At 31.2% G+C, this 11605-nt stretch overlaps 1 protein-coding gene across 1 annotated transcript; it reads right to left on the reverse strand.

The window, feature by feature from the left end:
• Positions 1-4584: 4584 nt before the first annotated feature.
• LOC113784868 (uncharacterized) lies at positions 4585-5812 on the reverse strand. Its single transcript, XM_027331118.2, has 3 exons — positions 5461-5812; positions 5262-5363; positions 4585-5088 (listed from the first exon to the last, which is right to left on the reverse strand). The coding sequence occupies exons 1-3, from the start codon at positions 5656-5658 to the stop codon at positions 4585-4587; spliced, it is 804 nt and encodes a 267-aa protein (XP_027186919.1). The 5' UTR covers positions 5659-5812.
• Positions 5813-11605: the final 5793 nt, after the last annotated feature.

The raw sequence follows: 11605 nt of genomic DNA on the forward strand, positions 1-11605 counted from the left end.
AATATTTTGTATTACTAAAAATTTTATCGTACATTGTAAAGTTATTTACTTTTCATCATTAACTTTTAATAGAAATGCAGAAGTGAGATTTCATTTGTTAGTAAATAATTTAATGTAATTAATTTCAGTCAACCTTGCTTATTTTGAATTTCACTTAAAGAGACTTTATTTTATTTTGGAGCATAAATGAATATTGATCTAATAACTGAAATATTGATTTTGCAAATAAATGAATAAATAATATTTTAGTAAATTGCATTACATTCTTTTAGAAAAAAAAATATCAATTCATTTTCTGACGCATCTTCAAATTATTACATGATGAACTACTTCAAACGAAAATTATAGTTATTTCTAAAAGAAAACTAATATTTTTAAGTAATTTTTGGATCAAAAAATTTGGGGCGTTACACATTTGATCAAAGTGTTTCTTTGCTTGACCATCAGATATATGTCACAACTCACCTGGATTTCTTCTATTCTCATAATGCCACATCTTCGTTTTAGTAGTTTGCATTGATGCCAACATTCTCTGCAATCTTGATACAATATGTAGATAAAACATTGCTTTCCTTGAAATTGATTTTTCCCTACTTACCATAGAGTTATTCCTTTGGGGATACCTTGGTTGATGACAAAACATATACATTCAATTAAGTTGGCATCATTTATACCAAATTCGTTGTCATAATACTACAATAGTTTTATGCCAATTTTCAATTTTAAAATCACTGTTGGTCGTATTCACATACAACAATAGTTCTATGCCAATTTTCAATTTGCACTGTCATTGTTATCGTTATTTTTGTTCATTATGTGTATTCATTATTGCTTGGAAGAAAATTGATTACTCAACATGATTGTGATAGTCTTTTGCAAAGATAATATTAACTTAATATCTTTATATTGTAATTAATTCATAATTATGTTTTGTTAGTTGTTATACAATTATAATTACTTATATTTTTTAATCAGTTAATGGTTCCATGTGTCTAATGAATAAACTATTCAATGGTCAGTTTCGCTTATTGTTAATTACTTTAATTTCTTCATAAATTGTTGGGGAGCTAATGGGAGCTAGCACGAGCTTGTGTGAGTCTGGTTCCATTCTTAGGAAACATGGGTGATTGTGAGAAATTCTATTTTTGAAAAACTCTGAGTGTAAGTGTGGTAGGGAGAGATTCAATTGCAATTATGAATGAGAATGACAATTTTCTATCAAACTTACCTGATCTTGAAGAAATAATTGGAAAATATGGTATGCTCTCATGAAAGCTCTTTGAGATGGTGCAAGGAAACTATATGAAGTTGGGTGAATATGTTGGGGTAAGCCATACAGTCTCAATCTATTTTACATAGATTATTGTTATTCGTATCATAGATTTATTTACATATTTAATTTAGATCTATTTACAAGACATCATTTATTATATTATTAATTCTATAATATAATAAAATCTTTATAATAGATAGTTTATTTAATAAAACATTAAATATGATTTGACCACAATACTTAATTAACGTTAAGAACACTATTCTTAAAGTACACATAATAAAAGTATAATAATTTAATTAGGACGACAACAATACTTCGAAATTATTAATTAAGTAAACAGATGACCACTCTCACGATTTATGAATATAAGATTTTTAGATGTGGAATTTTTCAGCTCACAAGAATGATTTTAAAGAGTTTTAAATACTATCACAAGATTTCCCAACAATAGATAGCCATTGTCATTTTTGCCATACATCATACGGGCTTCTCATGTGTTTTGATAACTTGATGGTGTGAATATGATTGGTATAGATAAATGTGTTGTGGTTTGAAATCTTTGATAACAATACATCAGATGTACGATCTAGGTGAAAATATTCTTTTAAATTATATGTGTGATATGGATGGATGCTTTTAGTTATACTATTTTGAAAAGATACTGATATTGTTTTTCAAAATATTATCGATTTTATTCAATAACTTTGACCGATACATAAAAGTATTCGATTTTATTGAATCGACAGAAATCGGGTTCCATTTTTGAATGGATTCAAAATGGATTTTGGAAAAGTTATATAATAGTTTTCCTGAATATCATCGTTGTAATCATTCAAGAAGTTTGGCAAGTACCATGAGATTATTTTTGTTTAAATTTTGGATATTATCCAAATGTTTCAATCAATGAAATCGTACATGCCTTAATTATTGGTTCTAACAAACTCACGCATGTTTAAGAATTGCCAATTTCAAATTGTTTATTGGCTGTTTGTTTTTCATACGTGAGATGTTGTTGTTTTTCCTTTGCTATTTGAAAGATTCCTAGATTTAATCTCCAATGAGATTGGAAGAATTTGATCAAAAGGTGTTCTGGGTTTGCTAAAAGTATCTACAGCATCATAAGTTTTGACTTTACAAAATTGCAATTAACACAACTACTATTTTGTTTTCATGAAATCAATGTTTTAAATTTTGATTGATATGATTGCGGTATTGTCATTGTCAAAATGTCATTTCCGTTAAAAAAATAATCAATATAACATATTAAAATAAACCATCAAATCAATATCTTAACATCTATCTTTAATATATTGGCATGTATCGTAAATTTTGCCACACTAGAATTTATTTATTTTTATTTAATACTCTACTAATTCTTTATATATATATCTTTATAATTAGAAAACAACAATAAAAATATAACTCTCATTGCAAATTTGATTTAATTGTTAATTAAAATGTAGCAATCATAAATTACCACAAAATATATAAAAACATAATAATCACATGAAAAATCAATAATCAAGTTTATACACAAACAATTCAATAAAATTTAAATTTAAATAAATAAAAAATATTAAAACACAGACATTTAAATTAGCAAATCTTTACAAAAATAAGAAAACAACAGAGAATATTTTTTTAAAAATAAAAATTTTAAATTATACATTAAGTATTTTTAAAGTAATATATAATTTGTGTTTATTTTTCTTTTATTAGTGCTTGGATACATATTCAATTCTTTCAATACAAATAAAGTATTTGTTTATATAAATTGTTCATGAAAACAAAAAATGCTCATTTCAATATATTAAACTTATAGATTGGATGAATCATAAATCAGAGCATAGTTTCAATTAACGACAAAAATAATCAAAATCAAGTAGTAATTCCTTATCATTCCCAACATCATTTCGTGTTTTTGTCGTAAAAAATGATATTTTGAGTTTATTCATTATATACAGTCTCCAAAAAGATTAATTAAATCAAAATACTTTTGAAAGAAATATGTGACATAACACCTTTAATTAAGAATTAGTTATCGAAAGTTTAAGTTAAAATGAGACATGAAACATAAAATATAAGAGATGATAGTTCATTCAATTAGTCAAAAGAATAATAAAAAAATAATAGTATTCAAGATAAAAAGTAAAACAAAAATAAAAATAATGATCATATAAAAACCAATGCTTACAAATATATCTCAAATCAATGATTGCAAAATATATATTCTATTTTTTATAGGAAGAAAGTATTCTATAATTATTGAATGTTTAAAAACCAAACAAAATATATACAAACAATCACTCATCTTTTTTTAATAATATTTTTAGAGTGAAATTCACTCATTTTATTTAAATCTTTTTAATTGTTTATAAAAATACTAACTCGTCTTTTTCTAATCATATTTTTTAGAGTGAAAATCACTCATTTTATTATAAACTTTTTAATTGTCTTCATTCTATTTATTCTTTTGTTATACAACCACTATGCTTATAAACTAAGAAACTTACAAATATAAAATATTTTTTCTGATTAGATTGATGCATTTACACACCAAAAATATCATCTTCAAACTTTAAAAAAAATACTGATACTGAAAAAATAATTTACAATTACACCTGCACAACGTGCGATTTATATTCTAGTTAACTACTAGAAAAACAGGATTTAGCGTCGGCCCAAAACCGACGCTAACAGAGTAAAAGCCGACGCTAACGTGCATTTAGCGTCGGATTAGCGTCGGAGTCGGGCCTAGGCTAAAACGGTCGAAGCTAATTATTAGCGGCGGACAAATACCATCCGACGCTATCATAGCGTCGGTTTGGCCGACGCTACGCCGACGCTATTGATAATTTGAAACAGCCGACGCTAAAAATACCATTTGCCACGTCAGCTGGGCGGAAAATTGTTGCGTCGGACGGCCGACGCTAGAGTCAACCAACAGTAATCAACAAAATTGGTTGCGTCGGACAGGCCGACGCTAAAGTCAAATTTAAAGTCAATTTAATTTATACAGTAGCGTCGGTGGGGCCGACGCTAAGTTCAAAATTTTTTAAGGTATTATTTTTAATTTTATAGCCCCTGCTTTGCTGAATTTCATTTTTTTTTTATAATATAATTGATTGCTAATAAACATTAAAAGTCATTCATTGACATTATAACAAACACACAGAGTATTAAATTAGATATCAAAATATCATGTGTTCTGAAACTACAAAATAATAAATAGTATCGAATAACAACTTTAAAAAAGTTACCTAATACATAATTGTCAACCACTACAAAAAGTAAGCATAACTATGACACTAAGGTTCGTCAAGCGACACATCGTCCAAATTATGATCGTAATGAGGATGCGAAGGAGGATGACTCGCAGTAGATGATCCACCAGTTGATTGACGAGCCAAAGCGTCAAATTTGTCTCCAAAAAATTGCTTTAATGCATCAAAATCATTCTCTAACTTCTTTGAACGCTCCCTAGCCTCTTCGGCGACCTTGGTAGCCACTTGAGCCTGGGACACTGCATCCTGAGCAATTTGTTCAGCTCTAATTCTAGCTGCCCTCTCCGCTTCTAAAGACGTCCCAGTCATAGAATTAGAAGGATTCTGGGAATGTTGTGTAAGCGATACACACCCCTGTCGGACGTTAATGGACAAGTCTCCCGTACCATAAACTCGACCACGAGTGCGACCCCCTGCAGATTCAGTCCATAACTTAAGTATTGTCCCTCCATCTACCTCTTTACCACTTTCTTCACTTGTTTCGCCAATCTGTGTTTGTACTTCCTCCAATTTTTTTTTAAATGTTCCCTGAAAAATGGAATAAATTAATAACGTAATATATGATCAAATTTCTAAAATAAATTAAACAAGTGTATAATAAAGGGATTGTTCTTCTAGGTATAAATGACATCATATTATTTTTTGGTTGATTTGTAATATAAAGAATTTGCATAAAGAATTTACATAAATAAAGAACATACATAGGTAGATTCTGCGCGACTATCAACCCAAGCGCCATTTTTTCTCTTGTGGGTTGTCAAAAATAACTCATCTGGAAGTAAATCTCTTTGAAGGTTATTGCTCTACAAATAAAATCAAGATTATTGGATCACAACACAGAATTAGAAATCATAACATTAAATTGTATTAATTTTAAGTAAATGTAAATTTAATACATACAAGCTCAATCGCAACATCAATATGAGCTTTGCGGCCTGAGGTGTGGACAGCCCCGCCTCTTGTTGAAGCTCGATTGGTCTTATTTTGGTTGGAGATGTTCTTGAATGATGTACCTTCCCAATATGCTTGAAGACCAGTCCAAGCTTCCTCACCTATCCAACTAGGTCGAGTCCCTTTTTTCCTCACCTTTGTAAGCATATCTGATAGTCTTTTAGCGGCCTTTTGTTCAAACAGACGTTTCACAATATTATTATGACAAGGATCCCACGATACCTTCTCCTGGGAATAACAAAAAGTATATATGTACTAACTACTATCAGCAAAACATATTACACAATTCTCCTTATATATGCTAGAAAAATGAATTGAACATATAATTATATTCAAAGGCTTACCGCAAACTTTTCAACCAATCTTGTCTAATTATGTCAGTGGTTGCACTCCAACCATAGATAGGCTCACGAAATTGTTTTTGTATGGCATACCTAATGGCATCTGCAACTGCTTTGCTAGGAGTGAGTCTGCATTAATGTATTGAAGAAATATAGTATTAAATAAACAATATGTGTCTATACTTATGCTTCTAATATTAAGAAAATAAACAATTTTTGTAACTTACCCTTTACCATAAGGTCGTAAAATGACTTTTCCATTATCATCTCTCACAGGCACGATAGGAGGAACATTCCCTTGACCCACCTCCTCATCATCTTGGTTGTGGTCCCCAATTTCCACCCTATCCTCATGACCATCGGAAGTTTGTTCCACATTATTCTCTACCAAAGCCTCATGTGGGGAATGTTGTGAAGAGGCACCCATGGTATGAATACTTAAACCTGGAGTCGGCATAAAGACAAATACCTCAGGGGTTGAGGCATGGATGGGAGATGGTGTCGAGTGATGACCGACTCTGAAAGTGAAGGTGACAGGTTCGCAAGTCACATGTTGGGCGGCGCTACTCACTGCATTTAGGGATTCGGTGATGGACTCAATGGGAGAGAAGGGTTCAGTTGTGAGGGAAGGGTTCAAGTGTGAGGGAAGGGTTCAAAGACTTAGGGATTTAGAGAAGAAATGAAAACTTAGATAAATCGTGCTTTCAGAGAGAAAATCTTGTTTTTAGGGAAACCAACATTTTAATTTTACAATATGATTTTATAAATAATATAAAAAAATTTTAAAATACATTAGCGTCGGCCCATCCGACGCTAACTGTTAAAATAAAAATTATAAAATTAAAATAAAAAACTAGCGTCAGTCTTATTTTACGTAGCGTCGGTCACTCCGACGCTAATCGTTAATAAAATTAAAAATTGAATTTTAGCGTGTTAGCGTCGGTCAGGCCGACGCTAAACCGACGCTATCTAGCGTCGGAGTCGGGGGCCGACGCTAAATATGGCAGCTAAAATGCCATTTTCTAGTAGTGAAGGTCCCTGACTGTACATGAAGTACTAACGAAGTGTTTGCAAAGTGCCATTCTTTATTAATTAATTAGAGGTATATATAGTTAGGGTTTTAATGTTTTTAATATTTGGTGTTTATTTATTTTATTTAAATACAATATGTGTGTGATATATGTGTCGTGATTTATTTTAATTTAAAATATGATCTGGGTGTTGAACAATTTATTTATTTAAATATTATGTAAATTATAATTGCTCATGATGACGGGAGCTAACATCAAACAAAGACACCAACAAAGAGGTTTGATAAACTAATACAAAATAATTTAATTTTTTTCTTTTACGTTAGGTGGTCCTAACTATATTACACAATCTTATATATTTTATATATATATATATATATAGACAAAAGTATGTAAACTATAAAAATAAGTCAGGGTAGGTTGTCCCCCACCATCGCTTCCATGCAATAACTTTATCACAGACGATCCTATTACAGGAATAGCGTCGGGTACACCTGTTACAATTTTTAATGCCCAATAACCAATTTTAGTCCAAAGGTAAGGAATAACCTGTTACATCGAAGGATGCAGTCAACACGCCTAAAACTACACATGTAACCTAAGTCAATTCACGGGGTTTTTTAAAATCACCGGTGAGATACACACGAAATACGTGCAAGTCAGAAACAATGCTACCTTTAGAAGAGAGAGGAATTAATCTGCACAAGCATCCAAACCTGGACTTAAAAGAGAGAGGAATTAATAGAGTAAAATGAATATTTGCATTACTGAGGAATTGAAACTAAGCAATACTTGACATTAAGCTTAATTAGACAGGTCAGAAACAGTGCTACCTTTAGAAGAGAGGAATTAATCTACACAAGCATCCAAACTAGACTTAAAAGAGAAGATGAATTAATCTGCACAAGCATCCAAACCTGGACTCAAACCTGGACTTAAAGGAATTAATTTGACTGGTCATTGCATGGTATTAATAAAAACATGTAAGTCTGGTGCAGTAAATATCAGTGTTCCTAATGCAAAAATAAGAACATGTAACTTGGACTTAAACCAAAAATTAAATGAAGTTGTTTTAGAGTCTTAAATATCAGGGTACCTAATGCAAAAATAAGTCTGGTGCAGTGCATGCATCATAGTTATGCAGAAAATGACAACTAGTAACATGAACAGTTAGTATAGTCCCAAGATGGACAAGTGAAACTTCTTTAAACTTATTTAGGCATTTATTTTATATTGATTCAAAGTAATATAAAATCGGGTGAAACCAAACACAGTAAAACAAGTCAAGTAACAAGAGTATATTGATTTACTGTACTCAAGTGAAAAGTGCATAAATTTCATAAAGACTACAATGCAAACTCACTCTTAACATCACTATTTTAGTTAATTGATGAGTCAACTGGCATATCTATTTTAGTTAAGCATTATGTATAGTCAAAAACAATATAACGGGGGCTTCTAGTTGTAACTTTATGGATTGTAGATAACAATAGGGCTTCTAATAATGTAACGGTGGCATCTCCAAATAAGTGAACCTGATACAATTTGCATGCTTGCCATAGAAAAATTATTTTCAACACTTAGAAAAAAAAAATCTGGTGCAGTACATTTAATATTTCTAATTGCTTCAACACAATTAATTTGACAGGTCAGCACAAAATTCAATATTAGAGAAAACATCAAACACTTAATTTGACAGGTCTTCCTTTCACATTTATATTAAGTGGAGAAAATTAATTATTAGAAAAAAGAAAAATAAGAAAGAAGTAAAGGAAATGAAGAAAAGAAACAGATTTTCACTTGTTTTTAACCTGTTGTTTCTGTCTATTCGGTGCTGGGAAGATCAGATACATTTCAGCATTCTACAAAAGAAAAATGTATTCATGCACTCTTTTCTTTTAACCCAACCAATCCCTTCAAAGTCTGAATATCAGTGACTTGCTTGCTATGCTTTTCTGTTTCAAGCATTCACATTGTAATTTTTTTTATTTTATATTCTTTAATTTTTGTGTACGTTAATGGACTTATGAAACTATTGAATTGCAGCACTTTATAGTCATAAATAACGTGGACACAAGGTCTTGCAAATTATTATTTTTTCTCGAGTTATTTTTTCATAATTTTAACTTGTTATCTTTTAGGTACTGCGTCTGAAAATGGTAGCCATTCACCATTCACTTTAAAGAATCCCATATCTCTCAAGGCAGGGAAGAATGAAATCGCTTTATTGAGCTTGACTGTTGGCTTGCAGGTGAGTTACACTGTCTAGAACTAGAACGTGCATTTTTCAAATGATAGATATTATTAGTTGTTAAACCAGAGATTTGAAGATGACTCCATAAAGTTGTCTATTAATCTGATACCCTTTAAATGATTGAACTCTCGTTACATTTTTTTTACTATGTTTAGACAGCTGGACCATTTTATGACGTCGTAGAGGCAGGATTAACAAGTGTAAAGATTAAGGGACTCAACAACAAGACAATAGGCTTGTCTTCTAATGCAGGGACTTGCAAGGTACTTTTCCTCTTGCATTATCATGTTTGTGCTACATGACCCTTTAAGAGCGCTTGTATAAAAAACGCTGTAAATATTGTGACCCTATGACAATATTTTTTTATAAAAGCGTTGTCATATGCTTTGTTATTATATATAACTATCAGTACCTATGAAAACGCTTTTTTCAAAAGCGATGTCTTGTGCTCCGTGTATTTTTAATATATATTATAACAACGCTTTTAGTTTAAAAATAAACGTTATTAAATGTGCGCTATAATATCTATATTTTGGTGTAGTACTTTCTTTAAAAGCTTTCACACGAACAACTTCTAACTAATGTCGAAAGAAACCATTGGGTATGTCTGATACTATGGTTTGCATCAGATGTTCCGAAGCTCCAAAAACCATTATGCACGTTCTTAGAGATTGTGACGTGACACGCATTCTTTGAGAAAACTTTATTACTCTGGAAAGTGAGCAGTGAAGTTTCTTTTTTAGCCTCAGGCTTCCTCAATGAATTGGCTTTAATCTTACGGTAAATGATGTTGGCTCGATCAGAGACCATTGACCTCTGGTGTTTGAAATCATGGTAAATATGTTGTGGATGGATAGGAACCAAGTAGTTTTCTCAAGAACACCACTTGATCTTGAGAAAATTTGCAATATTTTAATAGAAAATTTTTCTCCATTCATCAACATCTTTACCTTTGTCCTCCTTCCTTTTTAGAGGATCGTAAGAGGGAGATTAATGTTAAATGTATCCTCCCAATGCTAATTCTTTCAAGCTCAACATTGATGGTTCTTATCACAACACAACAGATCTCATTGCTTGTGGATGACTTATTAGAGATCACAAAGGAGTTTATATTCTCTGTTTCTTTTGCAATCTCGGTCGAGCTATATCAGTGTTAACTGAACTATGGGGCCTGTTTCATGGTCTTATAATGATATGTAGTTTGGTTTTGACTACTATTTTGGTGGAAATGAACTCTCATATTGTAGTCAACACGGCTCAGTCAAGGAAAATGTCACGACCCGAAATTTAAATGTCGTGACCGGCGCATAAGCTATACTCCTAGCCTTGCAAGCCTATCAACTAACTTAACAATTAAACAACTAATCCGTTCTCTAACCATTTCAAAAATATATATATACTTTTTACTCGAAATTTCGACAGAGTATCCTCTGTAAATTCAACATTTCCAAATTTATAAAATCCCTGTTAAATTCTCAATTCAGTCACAATTCAAGAACATAACCTAATCGTTTAATACACTTTCCAAAATAAAAAAATAAAAAAACTAAATAGACTTTCTAGACTCCAAAATAGCTGCAATTTACATAGACTCAACAAATGTTACAAAAAATGGTCTTCGATCAAAGAGGCCTACCAAAAAAAAAGAAGTATGCTGAGACTTGAATCAAATAATAGATTCCTACTCAACTGCTTGCGAATCTGAAAAAAATAAGCAACATAAAGGGGTAAGTCACAAAGACTTAGTGAGGAGACAACAACCACCATCAATTAGAAGGAAAACACAAAAGGCACGAATAACTGTTTAATTGCTTGACATAAATATTAAAAATCCAGTGAATAACGAAACGAAATCAAAATGAACAACCTTAAAATCAATATAAAAATCAAACAAGTAACAATACAAATTTTTAGAACCAAGAGGCGGCTTTATCTCATTGATAGCCCTTTCCTCCTAAGGGTGACCTTTCCCTTAGGGGCGGCTCCATCTAACGGATGCCCCTCTCCTCTCAATTCCCGCAACGCATCATTACGTATCAATTAGGGAGCTTACATCTCGTTGATAGCCCTTTCCTCCTACGGACAATATTTCTCATAGGGGCGGCTCCATTTAACAGGTAACTCTCCCTAATCACAACGATGTAATTAGGTGCACCTAACGCAGTTAACGATTTAATAATTATAACAACGATTTTTCAAAATACATATTTAAAATCATTTCATTGTAATTCATGAAAAACATTCTCAATCGCATAACAATTCAAGATTTAAAAACTTTAACTCATACGTAAATCGAACTAATAACATATTATATGACAACGACCGTTAAATTAAATAATTGACGAAATCGAGATAAAATTCAAAGGTTGTGTTCCCCAAATTTTTCAATAAATACTTTAATATAGAAAACAAGTAAAATAATAATAATAGCATTATATAAAAATATATGACTATGATCGTCGTCAAAT

Source organism: Cicer arietinum, chromosome 7 (assembly GCF_000331145.2).
Source record: "Cicer arietinum cultivar CDC Frontier isolate Library 1 chromosome 7, Cicar.CDCFrontier_v2.0, whole genome shotgun sequence".
In the NCBI taxonomy this organism is placed as follows: domain Eukaryota; kingdom Viridiplantae; phylum Streptophyta; class Magnoliopsida; order Fabales; family Fabaceae; genus Cicer; species Cicer arietinum.